Source organism: Saimiri boliviensis, chromosome 1, assembly GCF_048565385.1.
Source record: "Saimiri boliviensis isolate mSaiBol1 chromosome 1, mSaiBol1.pri, whole genome shotgun sequence".
In the NCBI taxonomy this organism is placed as follows: domain Eukaryota; kingdom Metazoa; phylum Chordata; class Mammalia; order Primates; family Cebidae; genus Saimiri; species Saimiri boliviensis.
In genome coordinates, this window is record NC_133449.1 from 114,579,766 (window position 1) to 114,598,178 (window position 18,413).

At 56.0% G+C, this 18,413-nt stretch overlaps 1 protein-coding gene across 12 annotated transcripts in view; it reads left to right on the top strand.

Annotated features, from left to right (window-relative positions):
• Positions 1-18,413, top strand: part of KIFC3 (kinesin family member C3) — a 107,804-nt gene that overhangs the window by 86,945 nt on the left and 2,446 nt on the right. For 11 of the 12 annotated variants that reach the window (XM_074402364.1, XM_074402360.1, XM_074402385.1 and 8 more), the window contains 13 exons: positions 6,903-6,968; positions 7,487-7,630; positions 7,735-7,974; positions 8,458-8,631; positions 9,205-9,352; positions 9,435-9,565; positions 12,046-12,157; positions 13,383-13,564; positions 14,794-14,898; positions 16,716-16,846; positions 17,388-17,511; positions 17,758-17,887; positions 17,971-18,200. In XM_074402364.1, coding sequence (XP_074258465.1) covers positions 6,903-6,968; positions 7,487-7,630; positions 7,735-7,974; positions 8,458-8,631; positions 9,205-9,352; positions 9,435-9,565; positions 12,046-12,157; positions 13,383-13,564; positions 14,794-14,898; positions 16,716-16,846; positions 17,388-17,511; positions 17,758-17,887; positions 17,971-18,200 — 1,917 coding nt within the window. Of the gene's footprint in view, positions 1-1,533; positions 4,260-6,902; positions 6,969-7,486; positions 7,631-7,734; positions 7,975-8,457; positions 8,632-9,204; positions 9,353-9,434; positions 9,566-12,045; positions 12,158-13,382; positions 13,565-14,793; positions 14,899-16,715; positions 16,847-17,387; positions 17,512-17,757; positions 17,888-17,970; positions 18,201-18,413 lie in introns of all 12 variants that reach the window. The other variant, XM_039476177.2, reaches the window with a different exon arrangement.

Genomic DNA, 18,413 nt, shown 5'->3' on the forward strand with positions numbered 1-18,413 from the left:
TTAATTTCTCCATATCCTCATCAGCACTTGTTTTTTGTGTTCTTTATTTGTAGAGCTGAGGTCTCACTACTTTGCCCAGGCTAGAGTGTAGTGGCTATTCATGGTTGTGTCTCACTGCAGCCTCTGAGCTCCTGGCTTCAGGCGATCTGCATGCCTCAGCCTCCTGAAGTAGCTGGGACTCGCTCCTGCTTATTTTTATTTTCACATTGTGGTTTTGATTTGCATGTCTCTAATGACTAGTGTATCTCATTGTGGTTCTGATTTGCATTTCCCTAATGACTAGTGATATATATCTTTTCATGTGTGTTTTAGCTGTTTGTGTGTCTTCTTTGGATAAATTTCTATTCAAGTTCTTTGCTCATTCTTTAATTGGATATTTTGTTTTTGAGCTGTAGTTCTTTATATATCCAGGATAATAACTCCTTATCAGTGAAAAAACTTTCAAGTATTTTCCATGTATTGCCTTTTTACTCTGTTGATAGTGTCCTTTGTTACACAAAGTTTTTAATTTTGATGAAGTCCGACTTATCTTTTTCTTTTATTGCCTCTTCTTTTGGTGTTACATCCAGGAAGCCATTGCCAAATTTAATGTCATGACATTTTCTCCTATATTTTCTTCAAAGAGTCTTATAGTTTCAGCTGTCACATTTAGGTCTCTGGGGTTTTTTGTTTTGACAGGATCTTGCTCTGTTGCCCAGGCTACAGTGTGGTGATATGATCCAGGCTCACTGTGGTTCAAATGATCCTCCAAACTCAGCCTCCCTAGTAGCTGGGATCACAGATATGTCCACCATGCCCAGCTAATTTCATTTACTTGTGGTAGAGACAGAGTCTCCCTATGTTGCCTTGGGGTCTTCAACTCCTGGGCTCAAGCAGTCCTCCTGCGTTGGCCTCCCAAAGTGTTGGGATTACACCACGCCTAGCCCTCTTTGATCTATTTCGAGTTAATTTTTGTATATAGCATAAGGTAAGGATCCAACTCCATTCTTTTGCCTGTGGATATCCAGTTTTCTCAGCAACATTTCTTGAAAAGATTATCCTTGGCCGGGCACGGTGGCTCAAGCCTGTAATCCCAGCACTTTGGGAGGCCGAGGCGGGTGGATCACAAGGTCAAGAGATCGAGACCATCTTGGTCAACATGGTGAAACCCCGTCTTTACTAAAAATACAAAAAAAAATAGCTGGGCATGGTGGTGCGTGCCTGTAATCCCAGCTACTCAGGAGGCTGAGGCAGGAGAATTGCCTGAACCCAGGAGGCGGAGGTTGTGGTGAGCCGAGATCGTGCCATTGCACTCCAGCCTGGGTAACAAGAGTGAAACTCCGTCTCAAAAAAAAAAAAAAAAAAAAAAAAGATTATCCTTTGCCACATTAAATGGTCCTGGCAATCTTGTCAAAAATCATTTGGCCATGTATGTGAGGGTTTGTTTCTGGACTCTATATTCCATTGTATTCCATTCCATTGGTCTTTATGTCTGTTTTAATGCAATACCACACTTTGATTGCTGTAGCTTTTTTTTTTTTTTCTTTTTTCCAGATGGAGTCTCGCTCTGCCACCCAGGCTGGAGTGCAGTGGCGCAATCTCAGCTCACTGCAACCACTGCCTCTCGGGTTCAAGTGATTCTCCTGCCTCAGTCTCCTGAGTAGCTGGGATTACAGGCACCTGCCACCAGACCTGGTTAATTTTTGTATTTTTAGCAGAGATTGGGTTTAACCATGTTGGTCAGGCTGGTCTTGGATTCCTGACGTTAGGTCATCTGCCTGCCTTGGCTTCCCAAAGTGCTGGGATTGCAGGTGTGAGCCACCACACCAGCTGATTGCTGTAGCTTTTCAGTGAATTTTGAAATCAGGAAGTGTGAGACCTTCAGTCCTTCAAGACTGTTTTGGCTATATGGTGTCCCTTGACATGGATCTTTCCATTTCTCCTGAAAATGCCATTGGGATTTTGTTAGGCATTGCATTGAATCTGTAGATCACTTTGGGTAGTATGGACACCTTAATGTTAAGTGTGCTAATCCATGAACGTGGACTGTCTTTCCATTTACTGGTGTCATCTTTCATTTCTTTCAGCAATATTTTCTATTTTTTAGGATACAATATTTAACCTTTGTTAAGTTTATTCCCCAGTACTTTATTCTTTTTGCTGCTATTGTAAATGGAATTATTTTCTTAATTTCCTTTTCGGATGGTTTACTGTTAGTTGTAGAAATGCAATCGATTTTTTTTTTTTTTTTTTTGGTGTTGATTTTATCTCCTTCAACTTTGAATTTGTAAGTTCTAATTGCCTTGCTTTTAAAATCAAATTAATTCCAACATTTAAATCTTAAATTCACGTAAAACTTTGGACTGCCTTTTTGTCATAAAATATTAAAAGATGTGGCAGCACCTCTGCACTGACATTCCCACATGGCACTTGCTGCTTGAGGTTGAGTGGCAGCTCCTGCCTTTGGTGGAGGTGAGCATCCTTTAGCACACTCGAGCCCACTGCCCCTTCTGCCTCTGCTTGCCAACCTTACCCGCAAGCCCTGCTCTGGCTGGCCGCTCATGCATTCAGCATTCTTCCTACATGTACATACTGAACACCTACCGCATACCAGGCACTGGGAGTACAGTGCTGAACACAACAGACAAAAATCCCTGCCTTCACAGATCTCTCATTCTCATATATCATCTCATTTAATCCTCCAGACAGCCTTGATGAGGTAGCGTCATTATACAAATAAGGAAAGCAACAGACAGAGATAACTTAAGAGGCGTGTCCAAGGTTACCCAGCAGGTAAGGGAATGTCCGGATTAGAACCTGGACAGCCTGGCTTGAGAATTTGAATTGTCAGCTGCTGTTACTGTCCGTCAGTGGCAGAAGGACCCAGAGGTGAAGACTTGGCAACAGAGGCAGGGTGGCATGGACAGGGGACAGACAGGCCTGGCGGGTGGTCACAGAGCCAGGATCAGGCATCCACCCACTGGCCTCTGCACTGAGTTCCCTTGAGGTCATCTGGATCCCAGGCCCTCTGGCCTTCCCAGCTCAACAACTTCGGCCTGGGAGAGCCCTCTTTTCCTCAGCCAACAGCTGATGATCGTTGACTGGGCTTGGTGGGAGGTAAGAAGGTAACCAGCAGTTTTCTTTCTGCAATGATGAGAGGCCGCCTTGGGAGCAGACAGCTGAGAAAACACAGACCTGGGCTGGCGGGCCCCGCCCTCAGCCGAGCCTGCGATGTGTAAATGCAGGTGTTGTCAAGTTAGCAGACAGGCCCAGCTCCCTTTTCCCCTTGAGGCCCCCTGCACCAGGCCCGTGACTCAGTTGCTCTGGCTGATGAGGAGCTTGGGCCTGGGAAAGGTGTCCCACAGTCCCAGCCTGGTCCGTCCTCAGCCCTGGATTGACGTCCACGCTGCCCTGGGACCAGCTCAGTGGCCTGGTGGGGAGCCTGCTTTCTCCTCTGTCCTATCCCCTGGGCTCAGACATGTGGCTCCTGCCCCTTTGGGGCTACTTCAAGTATGTATCAGGCCCCTACTGTGTGCTGGCCCCAGGCTGGCACTCGGGACCCTCCTCGGCTGGGCGTAGAGACACGGACGGCCCTCGCTGGCTGGGAGCCGAGGTGAGTGTGTGAAGGGCCCTTGGTCTCCCCGGAGGAAGGCTCTGCCCTCTGGCCCTGCCCGCTCTTGGCTCTCACTCCTACCAGGCTGTCTCCCATCCCTTTTCCTCAGGTGCCTCCGTTTCTCTCTGACCTCTTCCCCGGTTTCCCCAACTCTGAGAGATTGCCTGCCTTCAAGTGCAGGAGAAAGCGGGCATCTCCCCACAAACTCGACCCCCAGCCCCCAATAGAGCTGGCCAGCCACCTGCCACGGAACAGGCCACTGGTGCCTTGGCCAGGGTGCTCGTGGTGCCAGTCCACCGTCTCAGCCACGTTCCCCTGCTCTGCTGCCCATGACAAGCCCGAGATGACCTACTGTCAGACATCTCTGAACAAAGGGGCTCTTTACAGGCCCGTCCTCAACTCCCTCACCATCCCCCATACTCCCGAGCCTGCTCCCGAGCCTGCCCCCATTGCAGTCACCTCCTTCTGGGTGCCCCTCTGAGATTCCAGACAGAGCTTAGGAGCCCCCAGGTTCTCATTGTGATGCAAGAACAGAACATGACCCTGGGATGCAGGCAGGTGGCCTGTCAGTATCCCTCCTCCCACCCCCCAGCAAACACTGGCATACCCTGCTCTCCCTGCATCGGAGTCCGAGTGCCTGGCTGTGACGGCAGTGGAGATGATCAAGGTCAGCATGCCCAGCCCTGAGCTGAGGCAGCAGCCCATCCGGGGAGGGGAGCAGGCAGGGTGGGAGGAGACGCCAACCTTTTGAAAAGGAAGTCGATTCGCTTATGTCAGCGTAGGGAGAGAAGGAATACATACTCTTTGAGACCTAACAATTACTGACTGGGCACAGTGGCTCACACCTGTAATCCCTGCACTTTGGGAGGCTGAGGTGGGAAAGATTGCTTGAGGCCAGGAATTCAAAGCCAGCTTGGGTAATACGGCAAGACCCTATCTATACATTACAAAAAAAATTATCTGGGCATGGTGGCATGTGCCTGTAGTCCCAGCCGCTTGGGAGGTGGAGGTGGGAGGACGGCTTGAGTCAGGAGGTCGAGGCTGCAGTGAGCCTAGATCGCGCCACTGCATTCCAGCCTGGGGGACAGAGCGAGACCCTGTCTCAAAAAAAATTACTGAAAAACATGAAGATTTTGTCAACTATAATTCCATAGTCCAGAGACCCCCACCTTTAGTACTGTACACTCCATTGTTTTTCAGATTTTTCTTTGACTTAATATGTTGATGAGCCCTTTAAACTCCTGATAAACATGAATGCAATGAGGACCTAATAGTCTATGTAATGTATATTCATACTGTAATTCACCTGCCCACTCCTCTAGTGCTGGGTATTCAGGGTATCCTCAATTTTAGGATTAAAGCAGAAAGGCTGCCTCATGCAAACTGTTCCTGCTGGCACCCGGGGGCCGAAGGACTGGAGCCGTCCTCTCATCGGGCACTGAGCGGGCAGGGAAGTGGCATGAGCTCTGCCTCTCTGCCTGACCTGCGGCCCAGCGTGTTGCTAGGAAGGAATGTGCTTATGCAGGTGGTGGCAGAGCTGACCTCCTGGGGCCGGGCCCTTGAGTTACCTGCTTGTCCCCCAGGAGGCCTGGCTGGGCCCCCAGGCTTTCAGCTGGGTGTTGCGTCTTGGAATCCCCCTGCCTCACCGCAAGCAGGCAATGCCAGCTCCCTGGACTTTTCCTCAAAGATGGGGGTGGATCCCTTGGCTCACTTTCTCCCTGACCTCAGAGCTGGCCTGGATGCTGTGGGTCAGCCGCTCTCCCTAGCCCCCAGAGACACGAACCTCCAAGGCCGAACGCTACCTTGTTTGATGACACAGACTTGTTTGATGACATCTCAACCGTGTAAAGTAGGGAGATTTTACACACACACCCAAAATCCAAATGTCTGGCCTGTCTTCACTATGGCTGATGCATGCTGCTGGCTGAGCTAAGGGAACAGACCCTAAGCCTCTTTGTGTGTGTAAGTGACAGTCTCGCTCTGTCACCCGGGAGTGCAGTGGCGCTGTCATATTCATATGCAGCTTCATATTCCTGGGCTCAGGTGATCCTCCCACCTAAGCCTCCGGATTACACATGGGATTATAGGCAGGCACCGGCACGCTTGGCTGAGTTTTGAAACTTTTTGTAGAGATGGGGTCTCGCTATGTTGCGCAGGCCGGCCTAGGCATCTCTTGAAAGATGAGAAGTTTGGCGATGCTGGGTGTGCGTTCCCACCTCCCATGGTCCGAGGGGAGCACATGCTGGCCGCCTTCTTAGGGGATTCTTGGGGGCCCAGCCTTGCACAGCCCCTTACCTGCCTTTCCTGGCTGTCCCCGGTAGTCAGTGGACGTTGTCGCCTGTATTGAGTAATGAGAACCCAGCTGCGTTAACCTCCTAAACCACCACATAGTCATCTGGCTCTTAGTGCACCTTTTCCCGAGCTGAGGGGTGCTCACCACGAGACGTTCTGCAAGAAAAGTCTAAACAGGCCCTGATGGAAGCTGGAGCCAAAGTCGGTGTCTGCGGATTGTTTCCCGAGGAGAGGTTTCTGGGGGTGGGCTGATGTGAGACCAGGGTCGGGGGCCTTGGGAAGGGATGGCCAGCTGAAGGACAGCTCCAGGAAAGGGCTGCCCCCTGTGATCTGCCCTCATAGGACCATGACAGTGTCCCCTCCTCTGGGGTCCAGATAAGCCAGGTAGCCATGGCTTCCTCATGGGGTGTACATCCCCTTCTCCCTTTAACAGCTGTGGCAGCCACAGCTCCCCTGCAAGGCAGTGGGAGCAGGGTAGATACAGTATCCAAGCGTGCCCTGGGCACTGGCAGGCCCATCTCCACGGGCTGACTTGCCAGAGACCACCCCAAGTGGAAAATTCTGGGGGCTGGGCCAGGGTGGGTCCGGGGCTCGGAGGGCCTGGAGTATGTACAATCTGGGGCCCCTTTAAGGAGAGAGAACATAAAGTTACATATACACAGGCAGGTACAGGCTTCGGGAGGGGCTCGTGTCAGGAGGGGTCCTGGTGGGCTGCTGCTCGGTGGCCTGGGCGGCGTCAGGGTGGCCTTGATTGCACTTGCTCTCTGGGCTTTCCCGGGGAGCCGGGGCTGGCTTTGTCCTGTGGAGGGAGAGGGCGCTGGAGGCTGTCAGCACCAGCCCAGGTTTCTGTCACCTGAGGTCCCAGGTGTGACTGGATGCTTGAACACAGCCGGACCTAAGGCCACAGGCTTCAAAGAAGCCACAGCCACGTCAGTCATCCCTGCGGCGGGGCAGGAGGCCTGGGTGTAGGCTGCAGCTGAGGACCGAGGCTCACCTCCTCCTAACTTTGTGCCCACAGGTGGAACACCTGAAGGAGAAGCTCATTAGCCAGGCCCAGGAAGTGAGCCGACTGCGATCTGAGCTGGTGAGGCCACAAGGCTGTCCTGGGGCAGCACAGGGGACTGGCCCAGCCTTGTGTAGATGGGCCCTGCCAGGGGCCGGGGTGCGACCCTCTCTCTCCTGAGCCTGTACATCCCACCCTGTCTCAGAAACACACCAAGAGCGCTTATCCCCACCTCCTAGGGCCCTCGGAGGCCTCGAGGCTCCAAGGGGTGGGAGGTTCCTTCTCCGCTGCTGACGTTAAGCAGGAGCGTGAACCCTGGTATAAATATGCCTCTCCTTGTGACTTTCACACTCAGAAAAGGATGGGGGCAGCAGGGAGAGCAGGCCCTGGGTTGCCACCCTCTGGACTCGGCCCTCCACTGTCTTTCTTGAGCTCATTCCCTCCTCTCCGTCCCTTGCCGTTTTCTTGTTCTCCTTCCCTCTGCCCTTCTCCACACCTCTCCTCTCTCTCCTGCCTTTGTGCCATCTCCACCGGCCCCTCTTCCTTTCCCCACCCTCTGCCCTTGCCACACACGCCCCCTCGGCCCTGGCTCTCTGCAGGGGGGCACCGACTTGGAGAAGCACCGGGACCTGCTGATGGTGGAGAATGAGCGACTGAGGCAGGAGATGCGGCGCTGCGAGGCCGAGCTGCAGGAGCTTCGTGCAAAGCCACCGGGCCCCTGCCCGGGCTGTGAGCACAGCCAGGTGAGCAGAGTGCCGAGGCCCCCGTGCTGGTCCTGGAGGGCCACCCCGGCTCCTCCCCGTGAGCCTGTCCCTTGCACTCATCCAGTGCCTCCCAATGGCTGCAGGAAAGCGCCCAGCTCCGTGACAAGCTGTCCCAGCTGCAGCTGGAGATGGCGGAGAGCAAAGGCATGCTGTCAGAGCTGAACCTGGAGGTGCAGCAGAAGACCGACCGGCTGGCCGAGGTGGAGCTGCGGCTCAAGGACTGCCTAGCTGAGAAGGCGCAGGAGGAGGAGCGGCTCAGCCGGCGCCTGCGTGACAGCCACGAGACCATCGCCAGCCTTCGGGCCCAGTCCCCACCTGTCAAGGTGAGCCCTGGCCCACCCGATCTGTGCCTCTGCCCAAGGGCCCTGTTGGTCAGCCCATAAGAGGGGCTTGTCCTGGTGAATAGGTAGGATGAGCGGGTGGAGGAATCCTTCCTGTTTTGTGCTTGGTCCTGCCCCATCTCCTTCCTGCTATCCAGGACCAGGCGCTGAGTAGGCATCCAGCAGCCCAGGTGCCAGGCACAGATGCAGCACAGCCCCTGGATTCTGCCCTCACCTTTGCCTTTCTGGTTTGTCCCGGGATGGGGCCCCAGCGAGGCTCATAGTAGCCTCTTGTTAAGATGAGAAGGTTCCTGGAGACCCTGCAGCTTTCTGGAAAGCTGGGACCTCAGGGCTCCTCTAGGTTTTCCCACATTTCTGAGCGGGATGTTCCTGAGGGTTCCTTCCCCTGGTCGGCTGTGTCTCAGGGTCTGGAGTGAGGTCCGGTGCCCGCTGAGCTCCATGCACCATTCCTCCCTCGCCCCGCAGTATGTCATCAAGACAGTGGAGGTGGAGTCGCCCAAGACCAAGCAGGCCCTGAGCGAGTCCCAGGCCCGGAACCAGCACCTGCAGGAGCAGGTGGCCATGCAGAGGCAGGTGCTGAAGGAGATGGAGCAGCAGCTGCAGAGCTCGCACCAGCTGACCGCGCGGCTCCGGGCACAGGTAGGCAGGCCGCATGGGGGTCACACCTGGCCAGGAAGCCAGAGGCAGGCCCTGAGCCAATGCATCGGTTAAACATTTGGCAACCCGCAGACATGGGGTCCAGTCCCTTCACTCGCTGATGGCCATGGGACCCCGGGGTGAGTTTTGTCCGGAGACCATTTCCTCATCTCTTACAACACTATCTGGTCCCAGAACCCACTGTGCAGTGGGGACTCAGGAATGTGATCCCAAGAAGGTTTTTGCCAAGGGCTCAGCACACAGGCTGTGCTCAGTAAGCTCGAGAGTGGCACCTGTCGCTGTCATCACAGAGGTCCTCTCCTACCTTCCTGAGGGCACGTGGCTTGGGCACCTGATGTGTGGTCAGCACTGGCTTGGTGCCGGGCGAGTGCACAGAGCTCACAGCCCTATGGGGGGGACGGAGAGAAGGCCGGCCCACCCCTCTGCTCTGTGTGTGCACACACGTGTGTCCACATGCATGGGAAGTGAGCAGTAGGGCTTCTTTCTTGGTATGGCCCCTGCCCCTCTCCCTCCCGCACCCTGAGTTACTGATCCTTTTCGTGATGTGGCTGCCAGATTGCCATGTACGAGTCGGAGCTGGAGCGGGCGCATGGGCAGATGCTGGAGGAGATGCAGTCCCTGGAGGAGGACAAGAACCGGGCCATTGAGGAGGCCTTTGCCAGAGCCCAGGTGGAGATGAAGGCTGTGCACGAGAATCTGGCAGGTGAGCTAGCCGGCTGGGCCTGTCTGCCCCACGCCCGCAGCCCCTCATCCCCTCCAGCCTCACACGCCGGGTGTCCCCACAGGCGTTCGGACCAACCTGCTGACGCTGCAGCCGGCTCTGCGGACCCTCACCAATGACTACAACGGGCTCAAGCGGCAGGTGCGTGGCTTTCCACTGCTGCTGCAGGAGGCGCTCAGGAGTGTCAAGGCCGAGGTGAGTGAGGGCAGCGGCTGGGAGGGTGCAGGCTGAGGGGTGCACTGGGAGAGGCACGACATCCACCCAGGGCTTCCCTTCAAAGTGCAGACAAAGCCCCTCAGACAGCAGCTTTGCCTCATCCACCATGACACTTACTGCTACCCTTAGAGGCCCTGTTTGAAACTAGACTGCTCAGGGCAGGTATTTGGGTATTTGTCTCACTATGATTCTTTTTTTTTTTTTTTTTTTTTGGAGATGGAGTCTCGCTCTGTCATCCAGGCTGGAGTGCAGAGGCATGATCTCGGCTCACTGCAACCTTTGCCTCCTGGGTTCAAGCGATTCTCCTGCCTCAGTCTCCCAAGCAGTTGGGACTATAGGTGCACACCACCACGCCCAGCTAATTTTTTTGTATTTTTAGTAAAGACGGGGTTTCGCCACATTGGCTAGCCTGCTCCCAAACTCTTGACCTCATGATCCACCTGCCTTGGCCTCCCAAAGTGCTGGGATTACAGGCATGAGCCACTGCGCCCGGCCTTTACTATGATTCTTTTTTTTTTTTTTAAAGATGGAGTTTCACCCTGATGGCCAGGCTGGTCTTGAACTCCTGACCTCAGGTGATTCACCCACCTCGGCCTCCCAAAGTGCTAGGATTACAGGCGTGAGCCACAGCACCCAGCCTACTATGATTCTTTAAACCAAACATGTTACAGTTAACTTCATATTTCAAACATGCAGGCGAGGCAAGGTGGCTCACACCTGTAATCCCAGCACTTTGGGAGGCTGAGGCGAACAGATCACGAGGTCAGGAGTTTGAAACCAGCCTGGCCAACATGGCAAAACTCTGTCTGTGCTGAAAATATAAAAATTAGCCGGGCGTGGTGGCAGGTGCCTGTAATCCCAGCAACTCGGGAGGCTGAGGCAGGAGAATCACTTGAACCCAGGAGGCGGAGGTTGCAGTGAGCCAAAATTGGGTCACTGCACTTCAGCCTGGGTGACAGAGCGAAACTCTTATCAAAAAACAAAACAAAACAAAACGAAAACAAACAAAAAACATGTTACATACTTTTTTTTTTTTTTTTTTTTTTTTTTTTTTTGCGACAGAGTCTCGCTGTATCACCAGGCTGGAGTACAGTGGCATGATCCCGGCTCACTACAACTTTCATTTTCTGGTTTCAGGCAATTCTCCTGCCTCAGCCTCCCGAGTAGCTCGGACTACAGGCTCACACCACCACGCCCGGCTAATTTTTTGTACTTTTAGTAGAGACAGGGTTTTACCACGTTGGCCAGGATGGTCTCGATCTCTTGACCTCGTGATCCGCCCGCCTTGGCCTCCCACAGTGTTGGGATTACAGGTGTGAGCCACTGTGCCCAGCTACATACATATTTTTAAAAAAATATTTATTAGAGACATGGTTCATTATGTTGCCCAGGCTGGTCTGGAACTCCACAACACCCAGCCCCTACGCAGCATATTCATTGTATTAGGTATTGTAAGTAACCTGGAGATGATTTAAAGTACATGGGAGGGGCTGGGTACAGTGGCTCATGCCTGTAATCTCAACACTTTGGGAGGCTGAGGCAGGAGGAGCACTTGAGCCCAGGAGTTCAAGACCAGCCTGGGCAACATAGTGAGACCCCCATCCCTACAAAAAATATTTAAAAACTAGCTGAGTGCGGTGGCTTGCACCTATAGTCCCAGCCACTCAGGAGGCTAAGGTAGGAGGATTGCTTGAGCCTGGGAGGTTGAAGCTGCAGTGAGTCAAGATCACGCCACTCACAATGAGTTTCCACCATGTCCATGGACCTGTGATTACACTCCAGCCTGGGCAACAGAGCAAGACTCTGTCTCAAAAAAAAAAAAAGTATACGGGAGGATGTGTGTAGGTTACAGGCAAACACGATATCATTTTATATCAGGGGCTTGAGCATCTGCGGATTGTGATATCCTGGGGTGGGGGTGGTCATGGAACCAGTCCTCCACGGTTACCAAGGATGGCTGTCTACATTTCCCTTCTGCCGCAGAAAGGGGATGTGTGATTTGCATACATTGTGACACTGTATGTGTGATTTTGCATCTTTTTTTCCTCTATGAAATGTAACTGGGAGATCTTTACAGATTTATGAGTTTGATGGTATTATCCCTGTCTTCCCCATGAGAAAACTGAGGCTTAAAGACATTGAGCCAGTGGTCTTAGGTCCCCAGCTACTCAGGGGCAGAGCTGGAATTTGAGTCTGGCTGAATCACATAGTCACGTGCTACAGCAGCCTCGAGCTGTCAGCTTAGCCTCTCTGGGGCTCAGTTTCTTCATCTGTAAAATGGGGATGGAAGCAGTACCTACCCAGAGGGGTGATTGGGACCATCTGATATGTGACAGTGGGTGTCAGGTTCTCGGCCAGGGGTGGGAGGCAGTGAGCACTCCTTGCAGGTGGGCAGTTGAGCTGGCAAGGCTGCTGGAGCCAGTCCCCTGACGGCGGTGTGCACCCCCACCCCCCACCAGATAGGCCAGGCCATCGAGGAGGTCAACAGCAACAACCAGGAGCTGCTGCGCAAGTACCGCCGCGAGCTGCAGCTGCGCAAGAAATGCCACAATGAGCTCGTGCGGCTGAAAGGTGACTGGGGCAGGCTGGGGGTGGGTGCCGGCTTCGGGGTCCTCGACCTGGCTGGGCAGTCATGCTTGGAGCTCACCCCGCCACTTAGGCACTATTCTGATCCTATCTCTATAGATAAGGAAATGGAGGCACAGAGAAGGCAGGGAACTTGCTCAAAGCCACATGGCTAGTAAAGGTTCTGCCTTGGATTTGAACTTGGGTCTGTCCAGCTCAGAAGTCCCAGTCCCAATGCCTGAGCAGGTGACTCCCAAGGCCCTGGGTGGCCAAGGGGTGTGGTACTGTAGCACTGGGTTAGGGGCAGCTGGAATGTTCTGACCTGGGGCCTGCTGAAGCTTGAGACTCCACCATTCACTGCATGGAGCTCTAGCGCACCTGCTCTCAGCCAGGGGCCGTTCCAGCCCGAGGCTACAGCCAAGGCCACGGTCACAGCCCCACAGACTGCTTCCCCATGCTCACTTTAGTGTGGTCAGGAACCCCAACCCTGCCAGCTTCCAGGGCTGAGACAGAGTCCTGGATATGCGACAGTCACGTATGTTGAGGGGCTTCCCAGAGAAGGCAAAGTTAGAGCTGAGACCTCGACTGTGAGCTGGAATGGATAGGCGAAGCGGGAGGGCAGGTGGACCATGCTGGTGCTGGGGGGCATTTCCTCTTCATTCCAGGAGCACAGGGATCCCAATGAAGGCTGGAAGTAAATGGTGGCATGACTAGCTCATGCCACCAGATAGCCCTGTGGCTGCCCCCACTAACTGGGCCCTCAGGTACTCTGCCAGTCATCACCTGCTGCCTAGGCCTCTATGCCCATCTGATTCCCAAGCCCTGTCCTGCCATTCAGGACAAGGCTCTTTGCTCTTTGGGGCCCAAGCCCCTCATTGTCTAGAGGAAGAAACTGAAGTCCTGGGAGAAAAAGAGAGTGTCTGTTCTGGTGTCTCGCCCTAACTGGGCGCAGTGCCTGAACCCCACAACTGACTTTTCCACCCCATCCCCAAGGCAGAGTGCCACCCCTGTCACCTGGTCTGTTTAGGAAGAAAATGTACTAAGTGAATTCATACTATAGTGTGAGTGACTGATAACAGCTTTGTGGGCCTCCTTCCCCTAGGAGACTATGCTTAAAAGTTGGGGGACTCCTAGGCTAATGAGTCTGCCTGGGGCAGACCAGTGGACCAGAGTGGAGACTGGTCTTGACACGGCCTGGGCCCATCTCTCCATCTATCCCCAACCAACCCAGGGAACATCCGAGTGATTGCTCGTGTCCGGCCAGTCACCAAAGAGGACGGGGAAGGGCCTGAGGCCACCAATGCTGTGACTTTCGATGCCGACGATGACTCCATTATCCACCTGCTGCACAAGGGCAAGCCTGTGTCCTTTGAGCTGGACAAGGTCTTCTCCCCACAGGCCTCGCAGCAGGACGTGAGTGCAGCCCCCTGAGGGAAAGGGAAAGCAGTGGAGGGAGGGAAAGATGCACTCACATGGAGGGAGAGGGGCCGGGCGGGCAGAAGTGCAGGAATGCGAAGTGGGGAGCCAGGGTCTAGCTCCTTCCTCTGGAGGACAGAAGAGGGTGGGAAGTTAAGACTTTTTGGAAGCCTGCTTAGGAAGGAGAGCTCCAGACACAGCCCAACGCTTCCCGTGGTTCCTCCTATCCCTATGGCCCCGTCCACTGTGTGGCCCCACCCACCCTCAAGGCCCTTCCCGCTATCATAAGCCATCCCATTCTCTTGGCTGTGGCCCCTCCTACCATGTGGCCCCTCCTATATCCACACCCCCTTCTACTACATGGCTCCGCCCACAGTCCCTCCCACCACCATGGCTGTGGTTCCTCCCATCCACATGGCCCCTTCTACTGTGTGGCCCTGTGTACTCTCAAGGCCCCTCCTACCATCACAGCCCATCCCACCCTGGTGGCTGTGGCTCCTTCCATCTGCATGGCCCCTCCCACCCCTCCTACCTTGTGCCCCTCACACCCTCCCAACCTCCCACCATATGGCCTCACCCACCTTCAGGCCCCTCCCACCTCTTCCCTCACAGCCCCTCCCCCTCTCATGCCTACGACGGTGCACCCGCATGGCCCCATCAAGCTTGGTGACCCTGCCCATCTCCATGCAGGAGTACCCTCCTGTATCAGTCTCCTGGGCCTTCCTAGGGATCCCCCTAACCCTCCAGGCTGTATAAGAACCACGTGTTCTCAACCTCCACTCTTCCCTTATCTGCCCAGGCCAACCTGCCATGCCTGTGCCCTCCTGTGCTCGTGTCTGGTTCTACCTTTGCCCCGATTCTCTGGTGGCTGGCAGTCAGGCCCAGGCCAGAGAGGCACCAGGCATGTGCTGGCCTCTGCCTTCCTTGTGCTGAGCACTCTTTGAGAGGGGGAGCAGGAGGAGCTGGGGGAAGAGCAGCAGGCACTGGCCTGTCTTCTTCCCTATAATCTCTGGGCGGCCTGGTTGCCCGCTGATATGTAATGTGTGAGTCATGAGTCACGAATCATTGAGCTGAGTGACTGCAGTAACACATGCTGTGGTATTGCTAAAGGACAGCATTGTTGGGGAGGTGGCTGGACTTGCAGCTGGTAGGGGGCCCTGGTCTCCCCCCGCCCTGGAAGTCCCCCAGCCTCCCTCCCACCACCCTTCCTCCCACCACCCTCCCAGGTGTTCCAGGAGGTGCAGGCCCTGATCACCTCTTGCATCGATGGTTTCAATGTCTGCATCTTCGCGTATGGCCAGACAGGGGCGGGCAAGACGTACACGATGGAGGTAGGTGCCTGCCCGACAGGGTGGTTCACAGTGAAGTGTGAAGGGAATGCAGGCTCCCTCATTGGTCTTGGGGTTTTGTGCAATGTGTGTTTTGCCTCATTTGGTCCTCACAACCCAGAAGCAGAGGCTGTCATTATCTATGTTAGCCCCGAGGCACCAGGCCTGAAGAGGGGGCCCCCTTGCCCAAGGGCACCTGTGATGCGCCCAGCAGGACTGGGAGAGAGGCAAGGGGGCACTTTCATCACAGGGATCTCAGCCTGGGGACAGAGACTGGGGCAGGGTACCTGCCTCTCACGCCTGGGCTACATTTCACGAGTGTGCACTGCATGCTCCTGTTTAACAGCTGCCTTGGGCCAGGCCTGGGGACTCTGAGATGAGGGGTGGGTCTCAGTCCTCAAGGAGATCCCAGGGCAAGACTGGCAGGTGAAGGCTGCTGTGGGGAGCCCGGCTCTTGCCGGCGGCCCCTGGGCCAGGCCACACCTTCCTCTCGCTGCTGGTCGCCTGTCCCCTCCCAGGTGTAGTGGAGCAGGTGGCCAGCCAGGGAGGGGGGTGTTGAGACTAGGAAGGTGCTTGACTGTGGGTAGAGGGCAGTGGAAAGCTAGCCCTGGCTCTTGAGGGGCACAGTAGGATTCCCCAGGTCAGGAGGAGGCCAGGTGCCCGGCGTCTGGACAGGGGTAAGGGCTGGGTGGGCCTGCTGGGTGGGGGCCTGCCATGGCAGCCCTTCATTTCCCATCTGGACTCTGCTGTTCCCTCGATTCTGGGACTGGTGAGACTCATTAGTGGGGGTAGGCTAGGCCAGGCCAGGCGGGAGGAGGAAGAGGGTGTGTGCAGTGCCCCCCTGGGCTCCCAGTTCTGTTTTGGAGTTGCTTAGAGTTGGTGACCCCCGGGAACATCAGAGTGTCTGTCCTCAAGCATATCTGCTGAGGCCTGAAGCGTATCAGGCACTGTGCCAGGCACCGCTGTGACCCAAACAGTCCCTAGCCCCATAGGACCAACCCGGCTGTGGGGAGACAGCAGGGTCCACACAAATCAGTGAGTGTCCTGTCAGGCCAGGGAGAAAAATAAAGCCAGGGATGTGGAACTGACAAGGGGGAAGGGACAGGGTGTTTGGGGATGCTGGGCGAAGGAACAGCCTCCCTGAGGGGGATGACTGAGTTGGCCGAGGGGCAAACTGGAGCACCGGGGCAGAGGGGGCTGCGGGGCCAAGGCCAAGAGGCCCGAGCACACCAGCCGCACCTGAGGCCCCTGCGGCAGGAATACAGAGAGGGTGGGAGGTGCTGTCAGAGGAGGGGCGAGGGTCAGACTCCCAGGGCCTTGAGGGCCCAGGTGGGGAACGCCAGGTTTCCTTCTAGAAAGGCCAGCCCACCCCTCCTGCCCCAGGACCCTGTCGTGCTCCACCTGTGCCTCCTTTCCATCATCCACAGAACCCAGGTCACAGCCTCCCTGAGACTGAGCCCCTTTCTGGGCAGTGGCGGGGTCATTCATTTCTAGTGCCCCTTCTAGGTGGCCCTGCAGGGCTAGGCACGTACCAGTCCCTCAGCTGTCCTGTGTGGTCCGGTCAGGCCCCTCACCCCAGTGCTGTACCCTAAGTCTCAGGGCAGTCCTGGCAGGGCGATTCCATTTTAATGGTGGGGAAATAGAGGCACAGTAGCCTGCAGCTGGCAGAGGGCATTTTGGGGGACAGTGGCGTGTAGGTAGGAGGTTTGGGCAAGGAGGCTTGCCTGTGAGGGGTAGCCAAGGGGGTTGGGGGGACAGATGCCACACGAGCATCTTCGGAGACAAGCCTGGCTCACTGGGGCCTTTCCTTCTGCCCCCAGGGGACCCCTGAGAACCCAGGTATCAACCAGCGGGCCCTGCAGCTGCTCTTCTCCGAGGTGCAGGAGAAGGCGTCCGACTGGGAGTACACCATCACCGTCAGTGCCGCCGAGATCTACAACGAGGTCCTCAGGTGGGAGCCCCAGCGTGAGGGGAGCAGGCCTCAGGGGCAGCTTTGGGGTCCTCAGGTGTGGTGGTGCTGGAGTAACGGGAGATAGGAAGTGGGGTCTTCCTGAAGGGAGTGCAGGGACCAGATGAGGCTGTCAAGGGACCTAGCTGCAAGTTGTGACTCTGCCCAGGGGTACGTGTGGTCCTGAGGGGATGAGAGGCGCTCTCTGAGCCTGCCCCAGCCCAGACCCAGGCAATCCTTGCTCTCCTCCCTGTGGGCTGCAGCAGGTGGCCATGGGTGGGAGTGGGCAGCTGGGGGCCCCGCCCGCAGGAGCTCATTGCGTTGTGGAGGCCGGAGTAGCGCCATCCACAGGCCTTCTGCGCAACAGTGAGGTCTCCACCTGTTCAGCTGAGCATGAGGAGGAGCTGGAGTAGGCGATGCGCTCAGCTGATGGCTGCAGAAGGCTCCGTGGGTTGGGGGAACACTCCTGACTGGGGGTCTGGAGGCAGTACAAGCGGCAGCAGGAAATGGGAGGAGGGGGTGACTGTCTCACCTGCCCCTCCAGGGACCTGCTGGGGAAAGAACCTCAGGAAAAACTGGAGATCCGGCTGTGCCCAGACGGCAGTGGGCAGCTGTATGTGCCAGGGCTGACCGAGTTCCAGGTGCAGAGTGTGGACGACATCAACAAGGTGTGGAGGAGGGGGCCCCTGGCCACAGCCATGCTGCTCCAGAGGCCAGAACTGGGTTTGAATGTCAGCTCTGCTGTGTCCTAAGCATGCACCCTCGGGCAAGTGCCCATGCCTCTCTGAGCCTGTTTCCTCGTCTAAACTGCGGGGGGTGGTGCCACTCCTCTGGGGTGCTCGGGGCCAGGTGACTGAGGACCACATTCTCAACGCCATGCCTTGCCCTCCTGCTCCCTGCTCCCCATCCCCCAGGTGTTTGAGTTTGGCCACACCAACCGCACGACGGAGTTCACCAACCTGAACGAGCACAGCTCCCGCTCGCACGCGCTGCTCATCGTGACGGTGCGAGGCGTGGACTGCAGCACGGGCCTCCGCACCACGGGTGAGGGGGCGGGCAGCCTGGCCTGAGGAGCCCCACGCCCCAGGGGCAGGGCAGGCCTGATCTGCTTGGTGCCTTCCCTGCAGGGAAGCTGAACCTGGTGGACTTGGCTGGCTCTGAGCGCGTGGGCAAGTCCGGGGCCGAGGGCAGCCGTCTGCGGGAGGCGCAGCACATCAACAAGTCACTGTCGGCTCTTGGGGACGTCATTGCTGCTCTGCGCTCCCGCCAGGGCCATGTGCCCTTCCGCAACTCCAAGCTCACTTACCTGCTGCAAGATTCGCTTAGTGGTGATAGCAAGACCCTCATGGTGGTACAGGTGAGGGCCTTGGGTTAGGGCGGGACAATCCCTGGTGTGTAGGCGCTAGGCTAGAAGCAAGACCCAGGCACCTCAGGCTGTGCAGAGGGACCCTTGTCTCAGCAGCTCGAGAATCAGCAACAGCCCCCTACCTCCTCCTAGGGAGGAGTCAGGGCGGACCATGCTGTGTCCGTTCTACCCCAGACCTGGCCACACACACCTGGTGTAACTCCC